Below are 24,324 nucleotides of genomic sequence, written 5' to 3' on the forward strand. Positions count from 1 at the left end.
CTCACTCCTGCCCCATTTTGACTTTGCTGTTTTCATGTAGAATACAGTTTTGGTCCATAGCCATTTTGGCTTTGTTAGTGTTATACAGAGTTGTGATTCTTTTCTACTAAAGCTTTTTGTCCCATGGGGTGCATATCCCTTAGGCTGCATGAAAACTAACTGCAAGTTTCCATTTAGTTTTGAAGGATCTCAGAGTTTTCATGCATGTTCCATTGCTTAATGAACTCTACAGATACAGTACAGTTCTCACTTTTTGATGGAATCTTTTGGCAATATGTTTTACAAGGATTACATTAACCTCAAAGTTGGAATTCAAGTCAGTAGAGTAGAACTCGTGGGGATTCATCAGAATTATCAAGACAACTGACAACATTTGCTGTCTAGTTTCCAAAATAACGACCTCAAATATTTCTTACCTTGTTATTAATATCACAAGTCTCAAAAGCTAGAGTGGAATTTTCCACTGTAATACATCCAGCCATTGCTATATTAACAATCTGGAAAACAGAATTAAAAATAGAAATTTAGAAAAGGGAATAAGTCTAAAGTTATGCATGTAATCGCAGGAAACCAAAAATAGCAAAGAGAATATTACTTTGCAATTGCCCTAAAGGATCCCTGAGATAATTGGTTAGAACAGTGATACTCAGCCTTTTTAGAGCCAGGGCACCCTTCATTAGACTCAAAGGATCCCTCAGAAAATACCAGCTCTTAGTTATCGCTCAGTTTTTGACTACACATCAGAAAGTTTTTCACACTATGGATTTCTATTTGAAATCTCCGGGTTTATCTTGTAAATCATGTTTGCAGACCTAAAAGTACTAATCAAGGTTGACAGCTATACGTACATTTACTGACTGTCAATAAAAAATCAGGCCAAAAATGGCTGTCAGTAAAGTGCATAAAAAAAGTTAGCTGTCAGTAAAAACACTAAGTAGCCACAGCTTGATTTAAGTTCTGACCAAGCACAGCAGTGCCACCTGGGGCCTAACAGTAGCACAGCACTTAGCAGGGAGCATTCTGCTGCTGCTGCATCCCAGGTTGCCTATAGAATTGCTGGGTCACAGGTATGCTTCTTTGGGGTTCCTTGCTGGAATGGGAGGAGTGAGGCTAGCAGGGGTAAGGCTGAGGAATTGACTTGGGGGAGACAGGGATGATGGGGAGGGACAGAATCATGCAGTGAGGATCACCAGAGTATGGGGGTGAATATGGGGCTGCTGGCATCATTGGGGGGGGGGGGGGCAGAGGCAGGCAGCATAGTGTAAAGCTATGGTTTTAGTCAAGCAGGGTTGCCAACCCAAGATTTGTTTTACTGCTGCAAACTTTTTACTGACAACCAAACATGTTTACTTTTTTTTTATTACTATAGTTGATGTTAAACTCCTAAATTTAAACCCAGCTTTTTAACTGAGACCTAGGAGCAGGGCAGGACCTGGTAGAAGAGTTATATTTACATTATATAAAACATGTATATATATGTAAACATGTGTATATATATATATAAAATATGTTTATATATCAATAAAAACATGTGCCAGTAAACATGCTTAGTTGTCAGAAGCTTGCAGATTGTCAGCAAAACAAAAAAATATTGAGTTGGCGATGCTACTGCTAACAATATCCAGGGCATGTCTATACATGCTTTTATGTGCACATAAACTTCATGCAGATTTGCCTAATGCACGTTAAGGTACATGTGCATGCACTAAGGTGCATTAATGTGGTGTGTGGACTGACTTGGGACTAAAGTTAGTCCCAAGTCAGTTGACACACACAGTGTTGATGTGCCTTAGTGCATGTACATGTGCGTTAAGGCGCTTTAGCTATTCGTGCCTAAATTTGCCATTTTAAGGCACATTAACAGCGCTCATGTGTAGATGCACTCCTTTAATGAGCTTTAAATTGGGCTAAAGTACCTTCAATTGGCATGTGTAGATGAGCCTCCAGAGGGCCATAGTTCCTTGGTTGTGAATCACTGGGTTAGTTATGCGTTTTACTGAATGATATATGTAATAGAGACATAACATAATTTTACCCAGAAGTTCCCAAACTTGAGGCCAGGGGTCACACTTGGGTCCACACACTTTTATAGTTTTTCACTGAAAAGTTGATGATAAGGACTTGTAGTAGTCCACATGAAATTCTGAGGACTAAACATATGCTATTCTTCTAAAAAATATTGAAGCTCCTGGTTTAGCCAAACTAAAGCTACTGGTCCACAGTTCTCTGCTGTTGCTTGTGAGTGCTCCTACTTAAGTCTATATTTTTAATCAACAAAGGGAAATTGACCCTTCCCAAAACACTAGAGGCATCACATATCTAATTTCTTCTGTTAGACATAGCTACTGTTCCTGTTTCTACTTTATGTTCTGTAAATTGCTGAAAAATCAATTATAAAATCCATTCACATTCCTACCTCAAGTCAAGCAAGCGATAGATTAGGAGAACAACCACTTTGGTAGACCATATGCAGACAATTTGAATACCTGGCCAATCAAATCTGAGATCAAATATCTCCAATTATCTTGGCCAGCAAAGGCCAATACACATATCAAAACTGTTCTAAGCTAATCATGAATGCTACAGTTGGCTAACCAGAAAGTAAAAAACAAACAAACATATGCAGCTGGCAGAATGTATCTGCTCTAAGACCTCAGTTTGCTAATAGATTTAGGAGACAAGTGGTGAGGCACAATTCTATTCTATTCAACTGGCTACTTTACTGTCATCACCTGTTGTAACATCTCCTTGAAGAGCATTAAATGATATAACAAGCATGTATTGCATACTTGTTTTTTTTTCTTTCTGGCTCTGTTTCTTTTTCCACAAGAGGAAACAATTTGTAAATTTTTAGATATAACATATTTAATTCTATTATGTATGATGTGCTCTGTATTAGGTCCCTGAGATGACTCTTTCTCCCTTTCAGATGGGGTTGGCTGCTCTTGACCAGTCCGCAAAATGAAAGCATTAGTACTTATGTTAAGACAGAAATAGCTATGTATGGGTTGATGCCTCAGAAAGAAGCACCTTCAGTTGCAATGTAAGCATGAATATTTTAGCTATTTTTAAGCTAGGTCACAATTTTGTAGCATGTTGGTGGAGACACAGAATGCATGTCACAGATTGGAGCTGAACATGCAATAGTCAGTTGAAAGTACAGATATCTATGATGTTTTTAAAAGGATATCTATTTTCTTTATCTGTTTGCACATTCCCATATTCTTGTTATAATGCAGACACAATGTCTTGTGTAGACGCGTCCACTTATGAGTACTGAAGATTATATCAAAACACTGCTACTGCTGAGCTGAATTCTGCAAGATACCAATTGTCTTCACATCTTACAGACTAAAATTAATGGAGCTATGTTTATTTATACCACATGAGGATCTGGGCTTCTATTAACCATGTGGAGGTACATTCATTGTGTTTTAAAATAATCAAAACAATCTCGGCAAACTAGAGCTGAACTATTTTAAACTGTTTTTTTACAATGTAGTCCCTTCCCCTCCTTTTTCAATTACTGAACATTTTATGAAACAAACCAGATTTCTGTGTGTAAATTTCATATTCATAAAATATTCCTCAAGCAGCTTGAGTAGTTAGCCAAATAGTACTTTGGAGAACTTGTTGCAAAATGTATTTTCCATCCCGCATAATTTCAAGATATTGAATTTGTTTCTGTCCCGAATTAGAGCAAAACTGCCAAAAGACTGAAATTTTTCAGAAACCTATGGTCTGAAAAAATCATTTTTGATCAGATTCATATTTTGAAAAAATCCAAACATTGCATTTGTTTTCAACTTTGGATAACATAAATTTTGAAACAGAAAGCTGTTTGACGTGAGCATTCTAAACATAACTCTAAAATGGAATTTTGCTATCCTCAGCGTATCTTTTTTCCATTTAAAAAAATGAAAGTTCACCTACATTAAGATTTATTTTAAAAAGCAGTCTCATCAGAATGGCATTTTTTGACAAGTTAAAAATTCTCCTACAAACTCTAATTGTTGGTGAATTGACTAATTCAGTAATTATCACTTGTACAAGAAAAATAATAAGCTGTTGCTTTTATCCAGCGATTGGAAGGTGTTAAACAGCTGAATAGTAAATAACCCACTTTAATCATTTTCAGGTGAATGATTCCATCTTAAAATATGTGAAACTTTTGAGGCATGTTCATGCAGGCCCAGTGGCCAGTTCCAGATCACAAAGCACACAAATTATGCCAATGCATCCTCAGAATTTATATTCACAAAATATATTCTTCAACACTACACTATTTGTTTAGGTCTACTGAAAATATTAGGCCAGATCCCAGCTGGCACAACTCACTGGATTGCTGGAGATTCCTGTGCAAGACAGGGATGTCTGAGAGGTTACAAGGAGCATTGTCTTCCTATACCTCCACTTGTACTGGCCCATCCTAGGAGGCATATCTGAATGTGTCCAGTGTTGCCATGCTCTGTCTCTGGCTGCCAGAACGGGCTATGAGGTGGATTTCAGTTGCACTGGGGAGGATGAATAGAACTGCTGCCGGGCTCAGCATTAGGAGACAAAAAGCTATTTATGTTTGTCCCCTTAGAAAGCATAGCACTGGCAGAACTGAACACCTGGCACAGTCCTACTTCTATTGTTTATCTAAAAGAACTTTTAGAAGTAGATGGATTCACTAATAATTTTTTCTAGAAGTCAGAAGTTGAATTTAAATGTAGTCTAAAATTCTAAGTGAAATATCATTTTTATGCTGCCTCAGCGATAATATTTTATGCTCCTGAATTTTTAGAAATGTTTCCAGTAGCCCTAAGCTGTGTTAAAGTCTGGATGTGGGCCAAGATGAGAATCTAAATTTTGTTTGGGAAAAAATAATTTATAAAGAGATGCTGAATATCTGAACAATGAGCACATCTGTGCAAATGTGATTCACTTGATGTTCAGGTTTAAAGAATAGCACGAATATAATACCAGGATGATTAAAGGCACTGGGAAGAAGATTCAGATCATACAGAGGATGATGCTTGTTCTGTTACATTCTCCTCAAAACTATAACTTTAAAGTCAATGGGATTTCTAGCAGGCAAGTACAACTGAGCCTAAAATATCTTTGAAAAAGGTTTCTGCCCAGTTCATTGCACTTGTGTCGAAACTGGCATTTGGGCTGTAGCTGCACTTTAATATATAGCATGACTTTGCTAGGCTGGCTACCTCCATCTGTAGTTTGGAAATAGCTAGAAATGAATCTATATTTATTCTAGAAAGTGAAAAAATACAGTTTTCTAGTGCACTCTAGTGGTGACAGGCTATTAGTACAAAGCCCTGCAACAAATTTTCTCCAGATACTTTTTCTTCCCTACAGAACCTATGAAAGCTCTAGAAATCTTGTACAACCCCCCGCCCCCCGAAAAAAAAAAAACAACCAAAATTTCTCTGTCTGTCCATACATTTATCTGCAGAGACAACATTTTTAAAGCTTAATCTGGCTCTTGATTACAAACAGGGCTGTTACTATAAAATCATATCCTTAGGTTTCTATTACTTTCTTTGTAAAAATACAGGGAAGTGAGAGTCGTGAAATGTAAAATATTAAGAAATTTCAATGAATATTGAAGTGTAAATGGAAAGACAGGAATCCCAACTAAGGAGCGACATGCCCTGATCTGCTGCCTGTTGCAGGGACCACAGACAATCCCTCAAGATACTAAAGCTGTTTCCTTGTATACCATTATATGCAGCAAAATGAAGTGCATGATGCAAAGGGGCTAATCTGTAGTATTCTGCACCTCTGGGAGATGTTGAGTGAGCAAGTGCCCTGGACTGCCTAGATGTCAGTGACAAATCACTGAAAGCAAGTATAAATGAGGAGTGGCAGGAAAACCAGCAATGTCAACATACAATTGTAATATATTTGCACTTGTAAAGTTCACGTACCAGCCCACTTGCTCTGACAAGGGGAGCTTCCAGGTCCGGGTAAACATTCTCCAAATACCACTTGAAGCTTTTGCACTGAAGTTTCTTTCGCAGTTGTATTTGTTGAGTCAAGTTTCCGACATCCAGATTTTTCAGGATTAAGTGGTAGGCATGTCCATAGAATAGTTCTTTGTACTCATCTAGCCAGACCTCTGCAACACGAGCCAAATTCCGCTCCACTGTCTTTATCCTATCTTTAGGGAAGGAGTAGGGATTGTCATTCCTGAAAATATGTCCAACTCTGGAGCATGGGATGATCTCAATTTCTCCTCCACACATCCAGATCTGGTAAATAGAGTTTGATTTGTTAAATATGATACACAGTCATATTCTGGGAGGTTTTCAAGGCCCACCTAGACAAACTTTGGCTGGGATGATCTAGTTGGGAATGGCCCTGCTTTGAGCAGCGGGTTAGACTAGATGACCTCTAGAGGTCCCTTCCAGCCCTAATTTTTCAATACTTTCTATGAAAACAGCAGACCTGATTTTGAGAAGAGGCCTTGATTTTGCAGACACAGTTCTGTGTGTATAATTTTACACTTGCAGTTATGTGTGGCTACAAATGAAACATGCAGAACAGGAACTGGATTGTGTTAAGATACTGAGGAGATATTTTACACTCAGAGGAACCTTTTTCAATCAGCTTTCGCTCCAGAGCTCTTCAAAACACAGGGAAGTCACAACTTCTATCCTACCCAGTAGGGAGCAGCAGTATATGTTGCCTTGCCTATCTTGCCTGCTTATTTGGCTCATGTAGTAGAGGCATGTAGTCAAGGCTCTGCCTCCTTCAGTTTCTCTGGAAAGTCTGCTGACTCTGGGGCACTAGTAGAGACTGTAGTTATTGTATCTTGTCCCCTGAGAGGGAGAAAAAGGAAGGTTTCTAACTCACCACTCCATGCACCCATACAAATGCTCTAGCCCAGGATGCCTTTAGTTAGCTAAGCCTTAATGGCAGCATTTGCAACTGCAATGAATTGCAGGTCTGCGGTGATTGCTTCTTGCTGACAATGGGGCCTCCAGAGCTAAATGTATGAGAGCCATGACTCTGCTGTTGAAAGATGTAATAACTTCTCTGCTGGCAGCACACATTCACCAATAGCTTACATATGAGTTTCCTGTCAGGAGCTCAGGGTGAGGCCTTTCTAAAAGTCAGATATAATATAGTATTCAGACAGACTAACTTGCAAACAGCCATAAAAAGTTCTCTGCTTTGTTCTCTGAGCATTGCTGAATTGAGCAATAACTCAACACCTGGTCTTGTATCACCAGAAAAAAGATCATAGGTAAATATACAGAGTGACTTGTAGTTCCTTGTCCATGCCAAAAAGGAAATAATTACTACAATACCTGGTGTAGGAGTATGAACACAGCACATTTTAGAGCCACTCCTTTTTGTAACCTGACCAGCTAATTGCCACATCTTCAAATGCAAGGGTGACCGTTTAAATCATACTGGTTCAAAGTCTATCTTTAGTGTCAAGGCCTTGATTCAACAAAGTCGTGTAGAACATGAATTGGAGCCTAAATAAGATTCAGGGACAACAACATTTGAAGACTAAATGAATTCAAACTTAGAGAAGGAAACATTCATGACTTCATTAGGGATGTAGCATACCTTGAATGAAATCTCCATATTTTCACCTCCCCAAACATCCAGTCCAGGATCATATGTTCCAAGTTCAAAAAAATACTTCTTATCAATGGAAAACAATCCACCTGCCATTACAGGGCACCTGGGAATGAACCACAGATGTTATATCTGTATTCTAGAGGAAAAGAAAAATTAATCTTGACAGCTCTTCAATAAAGGAATTGTCAGGAAATCATGGGCTACCAGCTGCCCCATGACAGGTACTAAGTGTAAGAATATCCTATATTAATTTTCATTCATAGACTAAACAGCCACCTGTTAGTTTTTATAAAGAGATAGCAAACATTATGTAGAAAAAACCAGGAGGAATCAGAGAACAGAATAAGCAAAGCCAGACATTGCTTAAACTGTGATGGCAGTCAAGTGGCAATGAGTGGATATAAATGATCTTTCTAGAGGTAGGCAAAGATGACTGACAGAGATGATAGTGTTTAAAAGCATGGATGGTGGTAAAAAGAAGAGGCACATTCTTGGGTAGAAGAAAGTAGAATAAGCCTTGGCAAAGTATGTAAACAGAAGCTTAAAATTTTAATGAAACTATGCAATCTTTTTTTTTCTGATGTCCATAAAGGTTGGTCTGTTTCTCTATCCAGATTCTTCAATAGTTGCCCAGTACTGTATTATTTGAGTGCCAGAACTGCAGGAAAAATATCTTATGGGTTTTAGTTTTCATTTTAGGGTTTTTTCTGGTTAAAGATGCATGTTTGTGCAGTTTTGGTAATGGTGCAAAGTGGAGTAATGATGGAGGTAGTATGAGAAGCCAAAAAAGGACAGATACACTGGAAAGGCTACTGCACAGAAAATCCATTCATGCAAATGACACGGAAGACACAATCACTCAAAAGGTGGCAAGAATAAGAGACCAGACTGTTCAGTCATGGTGGTAAATTTTACAGCTGCTTGGGTGAGACTCCCTGTCTCACCCAGGCTCAGCTTAGACACAGTTAAGGGGGCAGAGATGCAGGGAATCAGTTATGTATCCCTGATTCAGCATTGTCCAGCTGTGGCTTAGGAAGTTGTGCCAAGTGCACTTTGCTGAGTGAAGAATCCAATCACTTAACTTCAAGTGCTGAAAGCAAACACAGCACAATTTAGGGCTGATAAGGCCAAAAATAAGCAGAAGACTTTGCACCTTACTATCTTGAATTACCAAAGCTACAGTGGCTCCTGACATAAAAGGCCCTTCTACTAATGTACCTAAGTATACAGAGTGACAGTTCACAGTCTTCATCTGTGGCCACGCTACTGATGGAATCCCTTGTTTTGTCCATAATGCAGCATTTGACAGATTATCTATAGCATCGTGTGTGAGAGTTTTGCTCACATCAGGTGGTACAGCTTAATACAGAATTCAGTTAGCCATAATTTTTCTGGGCCTTCTGTGCTCAGTTACACAAGAATGATGTTTGGCTCAGAAAGATTAGGTTCCCTGTTATGAAAAAGCCAAAGAAAGGGAAGCTTTGCTCACAAAAAAATAATGTTGTACTCTCACCTTATTATATCTGTTTCCTTGATTTTATTTTTTTCAATAACCTCCTGAGGAATCTGCCTCCACCCAAAATTCATTGGCCAAGTAAAAACCCCACGTTGGAAGTTGTCCACTGTCATATAACTAAAACCAGAAAAAGAAAGCTATGACATCAGCTTCTGAAGCAGGATCTTAATCAGAAGAAATTAGTTTATGTAAGTAAACAAAATTCTAACAAATTTCATTCTTGACCTCCTTGGAACACTAAAAATTCATGAAATGTCAGACAAAATGCAGTTTAGTGTATTTGGGCAATTGGTAGACGTTCTAATTTCTACTCGTGTATTTATTTTCTCATATTCCTTGTGAAGTAATTTTGTGAAAGGTAATTAAGTAATTATAGTTCCTGGAGAGCCATTCTAATTAAAATGCCTCAGTGTCATGTGTATTAAACCCTTGCATATTTAAAAATGGCTGCAGGACGCTGTAACTAAAGTTCATTCGATGAGCTTTAGCTAAAGTACCCCCGTGGCCATTTTTAAACCCACAGGGGTTTATACACATGATGCTGTGGTGATGCTAGAGTGTTTTAATTAAAATGCAGAGCAGACTTGATTAATCAGAGCACGTGTATAGGCATACTAAGTTAACTCTTCATGGATGAGATATTAGACTAAAGCACTTTCTGTTAGAGCATGTGATCGAATGTCTGTGCCAGATCCCATCAGGGGTTAACTTAGAGCGTGATTGATGCCATACCATGTGGCATTTCACAGGGCTGTGCTCTAGCCCTGGGCAGAGCTCCTGTGCTCTGTCTGAGTGCAAGGCTGGCCCTGCCCCCTTGGCTCTCATTGACCCAGTCAGTGAGCCTCTGATCCCAGCCTGGTGTCAAGCCTGGCTGGGGGAATTGGGGGTAGAGGAAGAAGGGTTTCTGTCCTCACAGCCACCCTGGCACCATCCTGTGCCACAGCCCACCCAGGGGGGCTGTGGGGGAAGGAGTATGGGGTCTCTCTCCCCGCAGCTGCCCTAGCCAGGCAGCAATGCACCTATGCATGGCCTGGGGGGCTGCGGGCAAAGGGCTCCAGGGTGTCTCTTTGTCTGACTCCCCTCCCCCCAGCCACTTCTCACAGGTGCCAGCTGATGGGGGTGTGGAGGGCAGGCTATGGAGCGGGGCCACTCCAGTAGCTTCCTAGGAGGTGTGCAGAAGTGCCCCTAGTAGTCAGTGCTGGCAGGCTGCAAGCTCCCTCTCCACTGAACAGTGAACATCTATTCAGTTAGCTCATGGTTAGCTCAGTTTTATAGTGCTTTAAGTAAAGTGTGATAGAGTGCTTCTGCCAGGGGATTTCTGAATGTCTATACTTAGCCTTTGTTATAATTAGTATTTCATGAAAATTGCTTGCATTATATCTTATATTTCATAAATGTACACCAGAGCAAGAAATGAAGTACCTCATGTCCTTGTCACTGACTACTTCAATAACTGGGCATGCCACTTTTGTCCTGTTTAAATGGACTCTTTCTAGAAGTGGTTCCAACCATCCTACATTACATTCCACATGAGAATCTAGGAATGTCAGTACATCACCTAGAGGAGAAATGCAGAGATTGGATTACTAATTTATGAGAATTAAAATGGACTTTAATAAACTTTTTCCAGAAAATACTGAACCTGATTTTTGTAAAGAACTTATTTTGTAAAGAACATTTGACTGCTTGCAAAGTACCACATTCTGGCCAGAACTGGTACAAGGTGCAAAGACAGAAAGGTATGAATGGTGTTCTTCTCTCATCACCCACCCTGCCCAAGTCCCTACTTCGTTGTAACATTTTTGTAGCTGCTAATGACCTAAGTGTGGCTGGAGTCATGACCCTCTTGCAACTGGTCTGCAGAATGTGCACAGAGCATGGAGTATGCTGCACCTGCTGCTCTAGGATTTGCTTTGCAGATGCCAGGCAACATTTCCCCTTTGCTCCCTCCTATTTAAGATCACTGGGGGCAGAATCTTGGACTCAAAAGTTAGTCTTCTCATGGAGAATGCAAAATTGGTAAAGGGCGGCCCTGCATAAAGCAATACAAAAATAAGAGGAAAATGCTTCCTGAAACATTCCTGATGAACAGGTCTGAGCTGTGAATCAACACTTAATATGGCCTCAGACAAACTTCCAAACCTCCTCTGTTTACCATCCAAGAAAATTTCCAGCCAACAAAAATTCAAAGTAAGCTCAAGAAATACCAGGCAAAACTGACTGTGCTAGTAGAAAGCCCAACTTCAGTACAATTAGTCTATAGTGATATTTTAATAACTAAATTATATGGGTTTTTAGCACCAAAAATGAGTTCAGAAAAAGGCAAAACCAGAAATGTTAACATTGTTTTCATCCTGTTGGAAAATACAAGCCCTTCCATAGCTCAAAATAATCAGCCTTTCAGCTGACAACTATTGTGTTTCATAACCATATTATTTACTTTCTGTAGATCAGCATTATAAACCTGTCAGTTAGAAATGAATTAGCAGAAAAGGGCAAAGTGTCAAATAATAGTATTTGAAAAAGTTGCCATTTTTTTCAAAATATTTTGTTGGCTGAATCGCCTTCCACAATTTGTCGGCCTGGTCAGCTGAAAAATGACAAAAATATGTTAAATATGTTAAATAATATTCATCTCTAATATTAGGTCAGTGGCTAAGATACATAGCATAGTAACGAGAGGGCACGCCTATATGTGGACATACGACACCGTTGTTACTGCCAAAAGGAAGTACTAAATGATGGTGCAGTACCAGCCTGTACTGCACTGTACCGACCACGCGTGGTTATTTTTAGTAGTTATGTTGCCGTAGTAGCGCATTATAATGAGGGAGGAAGCTATAATGAGGGAGTGCATTGCTGCAGTGATGCAGCTGCAACGGTTTTTGCCCATTGATGCTATATTGCCGTAGCGCATTGCTACAGTGACACAGCATCACATGTAGATATGCCCAGGGAGAAGGTTTTTAAGTATAAGTGTTATATTCAAATAAATCCGAACTGAGAAGTAGGAGTATCTTTCCTCTTACCTTTAGCAATCTTTGCCCCTGCCAGTCTGGCTCTGATTAAGCCATGTCTTTCTTTCAGGTGAAGGATCTTCACTTTTGGGAACTTTGACATATATTTGTCTAAATTGTCCTTGAGATATTCTAAACAAGAGAAAAATAGTGAATTCCTTCAAAAGCTTAACTTCTTTGTTTTGAAGCCAGTGACAAATCAGTGGGAAACTTTTCCTGAGTTTTAAACCATTTCCAAAATACACTATTTTTTTTCCTTTGGAGATAGTGCTGCTAGAGCACGTATAAATTCACTGATATTCAAGAGAACTATCTGCTCCTCCCTTCAAACCACATGGAGGAAGCCCTTTATATAGCTCTCATATGTTTGAGCAGTGTAGAGGATTGTAGTATAGCCAGCTGGAAGGAAGAAGACAAAATCATATATACTCTAGGTGGAATCTTCAACTATACTAAGCATTAATTGGCCTCTGCTCCTATGCAGGCTGAGGATAATAGATTCCATTTGTATTTTTGACAGAAGACCAGTTTTAAATCCCACCCTGTATGATATAAGGCTTCTGCTAACTTTTCATTTCTCCCATGAAAGTTAGTACCTAACAGTTGATTTTAAAACTTTTAAAATCAGAATTATAGTCCTTAAACCACTAGAACATTAAAACCTACACCTCAAATTGCTTTTGTGGGTCTTTTCTTTGTTCTGCAAATGCTGCATTGAATTGCAAGAGCTAATGTGAAGTGCTACATTTAAATAATCCATCTGGTCTCAAACTGCGTGAGGATGCATCACTGCGCATCACTGGTTTGCATATGGCATTTTATAGTTTGTTTTCATTTGTTGCTGAAGTGGTTTTATTGTAGAAAATCTTCAGACAGAATAAAACGTAAGACAGCTGTATGAATGAGAGGCAGTCCCAAGCATGTTTGGGTTGAGTATATTGAGAGAACGCCTTGCCTGAGTAACAAGAGTGAGATCTGAAAGGGGATTTCAATTAGAGTTTTCATTCTGGGTTTTTGGCACCTTCCTTTGAAGCATCTGGTACTGGGTCTTCTTGGAGATGAGATATTGAAATAGATGCATTGCTGACCTGATTCAATGTAGAAACTCCTTGTTATAACAGTTTTTCTTAAGGGAAAAAAATCCCTCAGGGTTTTAGCCTCTAAATTTGACATGTCTTTTTAGTCTATCAAGGGGAAATAATATTTTATATTCCAAGATCTTGGCCCTGATTGCAAGAAACCTAACATTTTCATTAAGCCACTGAGGTTAACACACACAAAGGGAAGTGATGTGAGAAAATATTGAAGAGCAAAATTGAAAGTAAATGTTGGTGGGAAATTTGTTCAAAAATCTATTTATTATCATAAAAATGAATATATATATATATATAAATAACAACTGTTTATACTAAGTTGAGCTTGTTTCCCCTCACCGTTTTCATGTCATCTCTCTTCTTAATCTGTAAACTATTCTGGGACAAAGACCCTGCCTTGGTATATCATTTAAAAATCCATAGTGTACGTGGCACTGATGTTGATTTGACACAGTACTCCCTGTGACGTCAGCAATTTAAGAATTATAACATCCTTAAAAAATTCAGGACTGAACTCTGGTGAAAGCCAAAGTACTAAGTAGGTTCTTTGCATTATCTACAGTAGGGACGACTGTGCCCATAAACTGGTTACTCCTGCAAATGGACATTTAAGGCATGTCCAGACATGCACTGATGTTTGGTTCCCTGGGGACAAGGTGCGGCAGTGCACCTTGCACTGCTGCTTCATGTCCCTGGGGAATGCCCATGCCATGCATGCTTTGGCACACAGCAAGTTGCCTTGGGTGGTGTAGGGGAGGCTTGGCCAGCACTGTGCTGGCCCCAGCAGCCTTACCCAGGGTCCTGGGGGCCTCCTGGATTGCTGCAGACCTGGGAATCCTGCTGGGTGGAGCCTGGCCAGCAGTTACAGCACGGCTCCGAGTGGCCCAGCTCTGCTTTTTAGTAGTGCATACTGCCCAAGCATGTGCTGCTTCAGGTTTTTTTTCCTGTATGTTTTTTTGACCCCTAGACATCCAAGGGTCAAAAAAAACTGTGGAAAAACAAAACAGAGCATTGCATGCTCAGGCAGCATGCCCGTACAGCACAAAGAACTCTGGACTGTGCGGTATGTGGCGCTGCAAACATATTTGCAGTGCTACATACTACACGACTGTGCTTATCTGGACGCACCCTTAGCACACATCCAGAGGAGCACACAAGTGTGGCTTGCGGTGCCTTAAGCTTGTTTGAGGTGCTGCAAACCACGAGTGGTGAACCTGCAACTGTGTTGCCAGAAATAAAGCCTGGCCATTCAAAGCCATGCTCTGGCTGCCAGCCAGGGTCCGTGCAGCCAGATCAGTGCTGCTGCTGCCCAAGGAGACCCACAACACCCCAGGTGCTGGCCCCAGTCTCCCCTATCTCACCAGGGGCAATTTGATACGTGCCAGAGAGCACATTCAGGGGCATGCCCTGGGGGACAAAGCAGCGGCACAAATGCATGCTGTTGCTTTTTGTGCCCCTAGAAAATTACACCTCTGCACATGGGGACACATCCTTAGATGCCTAAATTTATTTCTGCCTATATTTGTTGCCAGTATTTGACTCTATGTCTAAACATGATAATTGCACCCCCCCCCCCCCCCCTTCATTTCAAAAAAACTACACATGAAAGGATAAAGATGTCTTTTAGACCTATCCCCAAGCTAGGACTTTAGACTCCCTGAACATGTGGAAATTTTCTATCTTTGGATTACTTTGGCCTCATTCTGGTGGCTTTGTCTTCCCTCAGCAAATCTCACACTCTGAAGATATAATAACACTGACTGGAATGGTTTTGTGTTTAACACATACTAACAAGATGAAATTAAAGAAGGAAATTATTTGCATTTCTAATTGAAGCATCAAGGAGTAAACTGCATTTTAGCCCTGGGCCATATTAATTTCCTGAAGATAAAGGAATTTTGCTTACCTTTAGTGCTGAAGTCATCCACCAGAATAATCTCTTTAATTAGGTGTAGAGGAGATCGATTGAGGACACTATGAACTGAGCGTAGAAGAGTGGACCACACTTCATCCACAAAGCACATGATAACTGTGGTGGTTGGGAGGTCATTGTGGACCAGTTGTCTTGAACATCTGCAATGTCAACACAAATGCATAACACACAACACATGTTCTTAAATGTATAGGGGGCCAGAAAATATGTATTTCTATAACTCAGTAAAACTTGGAAAGGCTCCTGGTTTAGTGGTTAGCTTGGGAATTTATAAAGAGGGAGGAAAAAAGTATTCTGAATCATAAAGCTGTCATTCCAATAATGAAATATCAGCGATAAATGGAAAAGAGTTCAGGTAGACAAAATGATGATTTTTTTATAATACACGATGCTTGTTGTGGGCAGCTTCATCAGAGAGGTCTAGGGTATTCTCTCTATTTCTCTTTTCCTTACCCTCAAGCAGGCTCCTACTTTTTACCTTCCCACCCTTCTAGCACACCTCAGACAGGCTAGATTTGCTGCTTAGTAGGTCCAGTAGAATACTCCTTGATCCTGATCCTGTAAAACAATCAGAGCACCCTGTGGTTCTGTTCATAGGAGCAGTCTTGCTAAGTTGTGTTAAGTTTTTCATGTGAACAAAGTTTCACATGTGGGGATCTCAGGGTATTCAGTGCTCATCATGTCAGGTTACTACTCACTGCTTTTATAGCTTTTATAGCCCACGCTCCCATGTTTCTGGCATGTCTGTAGCTTATAGCTGAAACAACATTCTGGCTGGCATGTCTCCATCTCTTTCTTGATGTCCCTTCCTCAGAGCACAGTCCTTAGTTACTCATAAAAAATCCAATCTGCCACCTACACTGCTACCATGACATAGGTTTAAGAAAGTGCTGCTTTGTCAGAATAAGCAGGGTGGCTAGGGTAGCCTTGCAAAGTCCAGGCGCACAAGCTTCTTCTCCAGATAACCAACTTCTTAAAGGGCTCTAATATTTGCACTATGCTCTAGTGAATTGGAAGGAATGAAAAACCGTAAGAAATGCTGAGCATTCACAGAGCAGCAGAACTCCTTGAGAACCCACACTGCATGAAAATCAGGTGTATAGGAGGGAAAAGAAATCTAATCATACCTTTTAAAATACAGGGAAATAATCAATTCTGAAAGGGACTAAACATTGAACATGCACATACAGAAGAAAGTGTGCCCCATCTAACTTTTGTGCCTCAAATGGGCAGAAGTGGATTCATTTCGGGAAGCGGGGAAGAAATCCAACATACCTAATTTCAATGCTATAACCGTACTCTTTATACAAAAAGTACAAAAGTACAAAAGTTGTCTTTGAGGTCTCATTTCCCAAACAACCCCAAAAGAAAAACCCTAAAACATTGTTATCCTTTGTCAGGAGACCTAGGCCTCTGCACTTGAACTTTCCCCCTTTCCATGCTGTGAATTGTGAATGTTCATCAAGAGTCTGCCATCAAGGCAGTTTGAAGGTAGCTTACTCGCCTAACAAACAGGGAAAGATGAAAATCAGTAGATTTGAAGGAACGATAAAATTTCTCCCATTTCTATGAAATTGTCATTATATTCCATGACAGTCAAGATGTGATGGCAAGGTCAGGTCTGTGTCTTCAGTGTTTGAACAAAAGGTCGATGAGCAGCTTTTCTCATATTCTATTTGCAATTCAACAACTGCTTTGATGTGCGCCTTAAGGGGGCCTTCACTCCCCAAGCCCTAGTATCTTCAAGTGGATCTCAAGGAGTATAGAACATCTTACTGAAGAACTCGTCTTCCCAGAATTACATTATTTTATCCTAGAAAACCTAAGAGTTAATGGGACTTGCTTTCTCTCTCTGCTGTTTGTAAGAAATAACTTGATACAGTTTTACTTTCTTTGTACTTTCAGGGTAGACCTCTTACAAGCATAACCCTCTTACCTGCCAATTCTGAAAACTATAAGAATACAGCTTTACATGGTGATTGGAAAATAGAAAGTCTCAATTACTTTTTTTTAATATACTTTACCTTAAAAAACAAGCAAGAAATAGGGAAATATGTGCAGGAGACGCATGTAAAATTCTATATTCGTCTTATGTTTGGAAATATGAGCTATCAAGTTCAGTATGCACTGGATGTGATATGCTCTGTATGGAACTTCTGCACATCTAACGAAGTAGAGTATGGATCCCAAAATGCTGATCAGAATCTCATAGCCAACTGTTAAGTGCAAAGTGTTGACTTCTTTTCTAGCACCTAGCATCAAAAAGTAACTCCAGAATGGGCTTCTGTAAGCATTCCTCTAAGTGTGTCTTTTAAGTATACCTTTTATAGCATGCAAATGACTTCATAATTGACTCACAATGAGTTCAGCTCAAAACATCATCACTGGATCAGCCAGAAAGAAATGTCGATATTTGATATGATTTAGTTGTAAACCATAAATGTATTGGCGCCTGGCAATGGCATGATAGCTACATGCCGTTGACTTTGCCCTTGACTTTGCCCTTACATGCCCTTGACTTTGATAGCTACAATTACATTCAGCTAATTTCATAGATTTCATAGACATTAGGGCTGGAAGGGACCTCGGAAGATCATCGAGTCCAGCCCCCTGCCCCAGTGGCAGGAAGTCAGCTGGGGTCACAGGATCCCAGCAAGATAAATGTCCAATTGACTCTTAAAGGAATCCAGAGTAGGTGCTTGCACCACCTCTGGCAGCAGTCTGTTCCAGGCCTTGGAGGCTCGGACTGTAAAGAAGTTTTTTCTTATGTCCAGCCTGAAACGGTCTTGGAGAAGTTTGTGACGGTTTGACCTTGTCATCCCATGGGGTGCTCTGGTGAACAGGCATTCCCCCAGATCCTGATGCACACCCCTTATATACTTATAGGCAGCCACCAGGTCCCCCCCGAGCCTGCGCTTTTCCAGGCTGAAGAGTCTCGTAGCTCTCAACCTCTCATCATAAGGCCTGTTTTCTTACCCTCTGATCAAATGTGGGTAGGAAATGTTGAATGCTTCTGAAAATGCCACCCTTAAATTCCATCTTTAATAAAATTAGTCCCATAGCTTCATACTCTGCATTCCAATGGAGTTAACTTAGACTACTTCCAATTCCTAGATCAGAGGAAAATTTTCTGAAGTGTCTGAGCGAGTTTGAGATTAAGCCACAATACCAGTCAATAGGGCTTAAGCTCTTAACTCCCTTTAAATGTCTTTGAAAATGTTTCCTTGGATCTCCTGATTTATGAGTTTGGGAGTAGCGTAGAGATCTGACTCACTAGTGAGGCAGTGAAGTACAGCTGGTGGCCTAACACGTTTCCTCTGATGTTAGGAAGATGGTGTCCAAGACCCATGAGTTTGCTGCCATGTATCCCTAGTCACCAAGTTAGCGTGGTACATATAACAAGTACTGCCCTTCTGCTAAGAGATGTTGCTTTAGATTGTACATTACCAGGATTAACCTAAATTATTCCAAATAAACACATGTGCTCAGTGGAGCAACAATGGTAATTGGGAGGGACTATTGGATCATAAATTCAGAGAAAATGGACACCAATCATACATTGCCAGTGTTGTAGTAACATCTCAGAGCAGCAGTAGTATCAATGGTTCATTATTTGACTCTTTGCAAAAGGACTTTATCCCATATCATACTTGCAAACCGACTGGTTAGTCCACTGCAAGCAATCTAGATTTCCCCTAACTTGCTTTTTTGGCATTCTTCCCATCCCTGCACTGGTTCCACAGTGTTTATGGACTATTAATTAAACATTTCTGTACTCGCCTAGTGGGATTTTGTCCCAGTTTTTGTTTTTATTGTATAAAGAGAAAGACAAATGTGAAACTGGTACAAACAGTTTGCCTGATTTGGGGTTCAGTGTCCTAGCTCAGTATTGCAGCACAGAGCAAAACAGGATCTGGGTTGTAAACTAGGAGAGACTGGGAGACTGCAGAAGAGAAAAAAATGGAAATGTTATCATATAGATTTTCCAAGAGATGCAGTGAAATACAAACAGTTTGCCAAGGGACACTGTACAAAGCATATGGATTGCCCTTTGCTGATGTGGATTGAAATAAAACTTCCAAGACATGATGATATATTTTGGAGTCAGCAATTGGCCTATCCCAGTTGCTATGCACTACTGTGATTGGCTGCATCTTTTTTCACCTGCCTTGCTATCGTATGTCAGACAGCACTGCCTAGACAGCCTGGCTGAGCCCCAAGATCTGCTGATAGGGAATTGTAACTTGGAGCTGCATACTCTGTGAATTAAACAAAGGAAATCTTTGCCCTTTAGAAATGGAAAGGCTGCCAGCATAGGGAAAGTATCCCAGGCAGTTCTGCATGTAGCCAAGTGTGCTTCCTGTCCTGTTATCTTTGCAGGGTGTGCTCTAAACTGCAACATCATGTGGGCAGTTTGCCTAGATGCCATATCACCTGCAACACTTCCATATTGGGATAGGGTGTCTCCTTGGTAACAGGGCATATGCCCACTTTCTGATCTTAGCAAGATCTGTGATTCATCATGTTGCATGTCTGTATAACACTGGTTACATTCACTGATGAGACTGGAAGGTGGACATCCTGATTTTTTTGATCGCTGGATCTTTTATTTCCTTCCTTCACATAATGGTTTTATAAATACAGCTTTGTTCCCTGAATGAAGCACTACCAACAGCATTTTTGTCTGCATACTAGCCTCGTATCACCTCTAATTTCCCTAGGTTTCTGTGCTACCCTCCACAGTGAAAAACAGTGCCAATTTTGCTCTCTCCTGGTCTCACTCCTCCTGCAGTGTGGTAAGGGCTTGGGGAATTTCTCTTGCACCATGCAGCCAATTTCAGGATAAAATGTTGCAGCCAATTCCTGCATAAAATATTGTAGATTACACAGAGAGAGGCAGATAATGATGCAAATGCATGCAAATGACAGGAAAGTTAGTGACCACATGAAATGACAACACGTTAAAAGTCCAGGGAGTGTATATGTAATGAAACACAGCTTACATTCCAGGAAGCTGGAAGAGAAAGCTGTAGTAGGAAAAGTAAATGTTAGAAATGGGGTAAAAAGTGTGCAGTAGGATTCATACTTGAGTTGCCACCTTTGAGTCAGACCAGATATCTATCTAGCCAAAAGTCCCGTCTCTGGCAGCTACCTCTGTGGCAGCTAGCTGATTCTCTGCTTGGTGCCCCTCTTTGGAACCCTAGTTATTAAACTTTCACCTTCACTTCCATCCCTGATTTTTTCATTTGTTGTCCCAAGCATTTTAGGTGTAGACAGAAATTACATTTGTCACATGATCAGCCCCTTAAAAATGTTCTATGGCAATATCTAAACAGAAGCACACAGCTGTAGAGTGCTCCAGTTTCCCAACAAATTAAACCTCATTATCTGTGGGTTCAAATGAAGGTGTTCCAAGGTGGTCCATCCCTGGTGCTGTCTGAGGACGGGAGGGGGAGAAGGCAGGGAAGGCAGTCTGTTCTAGGGTTGGCCAGCCATGCTGGAGTGAGGAGCAGGTGGATTGGAGCTCTCCTGGGGTGAGAGGCTCCAATCTTCCCATCTCGTACTTCAGTGTAGCTGGACATTCTTTCCCTGATTTCTTCCCTTCCCATCCTGAGACAGCACTGGGGATCGGGGGGTGGGGAGGGAAGGGAGGCAGGGCTAGGGGAAGAGGCTGCAGCCAGGCAGCCTTTCTCACTGGTTCAGCTCCAAATTTAAGCTTAAACCCCCACCCTCCCAACCCAACAGCTAACATCTGTTGGACTGGGAGGGTCAGTCTAACTCATGGCGCTTTCTATGAAGCACCATCAGTTAGATCAGGGAGCTGCACTTCTGTCTGTGCTGTTGTTGTTATGCATTTAGTGGTCTCTCTCTAATTGAGGGAGGCTTGTAGTTTCCAGGTCAGCCTAGGTCTACCTTCTCTGTATAGCAAATAGACTTTTCTGTGATGGTGGCAAGCAGCAAATGCTTTAGAAGGTAAGATACAGGCTATGTTTAGAGTGATCCCAGTCAGAGGTTTAGTGATGGTGAACCTGAGGTTACATCCTTTACTGCTATGTATAAAAGCCTAGATGGAGGTGGGATCAGGGCACCTTTCTTTTTGAGCCATCATTTTTTTTTTTCATCTAGAGCACAAACATGCTGTTTTCACGGGCATCTAAAATTTCAAGGAGATATTTGGTTTCATGGCTAACTTTTTTTTTAAATAACAAAATTCTGGCATTTTTGTACTATGCATTTTCATGCATTTGAGATTCCCAAATATCTCCTTCTCAGAGTCATCCTGGAGTATAACTTTGAAAGTGAGCTCTTTGCTGTATAGCAACAGAGGAACAGTGCTATGAGGGGACAGATAGGTTCATGAGGTTGCTTTACTTAGCAGGTATCTCAGTTGGTGTATCATATTTAGTACACACAATGCTATTTAATAATCTAATGCTATATACAAATTCTTTTTCAACCTCAAAGCACGCAGTAGAATAGCACTGAATAGAACCTCAGTTAAGTGACCCACCCAAGCTATATGTGTCAGGAAAATTAATACTATTGCTTCCATAAGTGAGGAGACTATGAAAGAGATGGAAGAACCCGAGCAAGGACGAGAACAGAAGAACATCTAGCAGTCAGTCCTGTGCTTAAGCCATTTATGTGACAGCATTCATGTGTAAACCAAACATCTAAATGTCAAAAGACCTGATATTGTAAAGATTAACTTTTAAATGTGGGTATGCCAGATAAACTGGGTCACAATTTCCAAAGCGCCCAAGCAAGTTAGGATCCTAAAGTCCATTTTCAAAAGTAATGCTAAATCCCACTGGCTTCCCCAGGCACTCAAGCCTCTATTGTAAATAATACTGAGGTTTCTAAGTTTCAGGTGCTTCTGAAAATTTGATTCAATGGTATAATAATAAACTCTCAGTAGCTGCAGCTAGTACAACATGCTGCTAGTCTGGGGAAACACTTGATAACCTGAAGTTATTGGACCCTTCACATGCAGGTTAAAAGCATTCCAGAAAGCAGGCAGGGATCAGATACAATTCGCATTTGCTTGGGATCATTTATGTAGTGGGAAATGGATCTTACCCAGAAGGCCTTGTGTCATCAATGGCTCGGTCTATTGGGATTAAATCACTGAGGTAGACATTGAAGTTTCCTTCTTTCCATCTGCTTTTTGCTTCTTCTTGCTTATCCTCAGGGACTACAGCAGGATGGCCAAACTGACCAGGGGCTTTGGGATCTCTTGGAGAAAATGTCACATCAACGGTTAAAACTTTGTGCATCCCAGGATTTCTTCTCAACTGAATTGTACTGTTTCTTCCATCTGTTTTCTTTATTGGGTCTTTATCAGTTAAATTGACCTTGTGGACTTTTGCTAGCTGTAGATCTTCAGTCAAAATTGCTTTCTTAGTTAGATGCTTAAGATCTGATGTTTTGTTTACAATATTCAACTTCAGGTTGTCCTCACTTTTGTCACTAACAAGTCGCCATTTTATACTCTTTTCTGGTCTCTTTGGCAAGTATTCTTTTGAGTCGGGTATGAGATCCTGGGACACTGGACTGCTCATTTTGATATCATCTTTATTAATAATGACAAACTGATGTTCAGAGGAAGTTGGTTTCTTTTCATGAGCAATTTTTGATTCATCTTCTTTTGGCAGGTTTCCCAGTTCTGTTGCATTTAAAGACAATCCCTTTTTCTCTGCTCTGTTAGCAGCAGCCAGTTTGCTCACAGGTAGGTATGAAGTATCTAGTGCTTTCATCTCTGTCCTGTTTGGGTTTGCAGGGATGTTTTGCCCAGGAGCTGGCAAGTCTGGTAGTGGGAGTTTGTTTTGGGGTTCCTTCAGGTTTCTCCCAGCAGGCAATTCCTTTTCTAATCTAGCCAAAGAGGCTTTATCTGTAAACTGAATTTTTAATTTGCCTTCCATTCTCTTTGATGCCTTTGTTACAGAATCATACACTTTTTGTGCAACTTTGTTGTTTACAGAAACTGCTCTGTGTGTTAATTTGACAACTGATCTCCTTGTTGCTGTTACTAATGGGATCTGTTGAATCCCTTTGGGAACCGATTGCTTTGTTTTCAGCAGATCTGTGGAGTTTGCAGCCTTTTCATGCTTTTCTTTCCCTGCCTTTTCCATGGGAACAGGGGGATGGGGGCTCAGCAATTTTACTGGGATGGTCCCAAGTGCAGTCATTTTCTCATAGGCTGCTTTAGAGGCTGCATTTATCTTTTCTGTTGCTTTTGGTGTTTTCTTTTCATTCATGTGTTTGCCTATTTTGTTTACAGCCTTCACCATTTTCTCTTCTATATTTCTAAATTCCTCATTGCTGAGCCTCCCCCTTTCCCAGTCCTTCGGGGGCAGTTTTGGCTCCTTTCTGGTGCTCTCAGGGATCTTCTCTGGGCTGCGCCAAACTCTGAACTTTTCCCGTTCTCTCCTGATCATCTCCTCTTTGAGAACCTTGGTGTTAATCTCACTGAATGAAAGCCTGAGAGCTGCCATGTCAAAGATCAGCCAGATGACAGAGGCAGCAAATATAAATGCAAGAGCTCTCCCACTCCCTCGGAAAAGCTTCCGGATTTTATTCATCTTTAAGTTTATCTGTCTTCTCTCTGGCACTTGCCCCCTGAGCCTCTTACCTTAAGGAGCCAAGGAGTTATACAGCCTCCTCTCCCTGGAACATGTCTGAATAGTGATCCAGGGGAAACTTCAGATCCTGCTGCCTGTCAGTCTTTGCCTGCGTGGCATTTTACAACAGGGCATGTGCGTCTCCTCGGCTTTTCATGATTAATCCAGCAGCATTTCATTTTCATATCCTCAGTAAACACAGGCATTAAGTCACTGAAGAAGCAACAAATATAAGCTCCCCATTATACTTCCTTGGTCTGTCTCATTTAACTATTGTACACTTTACCCTAAGATGAGGAAAAGGTTGCAGATCAGATGTTTTTTTTCTCTCCACACAGCTCTCAGTCCTCGGGCTGTAACTCAACACCTCCTCACATAAGGAAACTATTTCAATCCACTACCCAGTAAACTTTCTGTGTAGCTCTTACCTTAACAGTCCTCTTGTCTGTTAACCATTTATACAAAATCCTGTCCAGAGTCAATGCCTTAGTTTCCATTTTGGGACCAAACTTACTTAGTGTTGAAAGTTAACCCTTCATTTACT

At 40.6% G+C, this 24,324-nt stretch overlaps 1 protein-coding gene across 1 annotated transcript in view; it reads right to left on the reverse strand.

Moving 5' to 3' along the window:
• The window catches only part of GALNT5 (polypeptide N-acetylgalactosaminyltransferase 5), a 32,319-nt gene extending 8,218 nt beyond the window's left edge, over positions 1 to 24,101 (reverse strand). Inside the window, exons 1-8 of the mRNA XM_006020376.2 lie at positions 22,240 to 24,101; positions 15,133 to 15,299; positions 12,145 to 12,264; positions 10,538 to 10,673; positions 9,113 to 9,232; positions 7,585 to 7,702; positions 5,931 to 6,254; positions 417 to 497 (exon numbers count right to left, since the gene is read on the reverse strand). Coding sequence (XP_006020438.1) covers positions 417 to 497; positions 5,931 to 6,254; positions 7,585 to 7,702; positions 9,113 to 9,232; positions 10,538 to 10,673; positions 12,145 to 12,264; positions 15,133 to 15,299; positions 22,240 to 23,741 — 2,568 coding nt within the window. The 5' untranslated portion in view covers positions 23,742 to 24,101. The remainder of the gene's footprint in view (positions 1 to 416; positions 498 to 5,930; positions 6,255 to 7,584; positions 7,703 to 9,112; positions 9,233 to 10,537; positions 10,674 to 12,144; positions 12,265 to 15,132; positions 15,300 to 22,239) is intronic.
• Between the last annotated feature and the right edge of the window lie 223 nt (positions 24,102 to 24,324).

This window comes from Alligator sinensis, unplaced genomic scaffold (assembly GCF_000455745.1).
Source record: "Alligator sinensis unplaced genomic scaffold, ASM45574v1 scaffold389_1, whole genome shotgun sequence".
NCBI lineage: Eukaryota > Metazoa > Chordata > Crocodylia > Alligatoridae > Alligator > Alligator sinensis.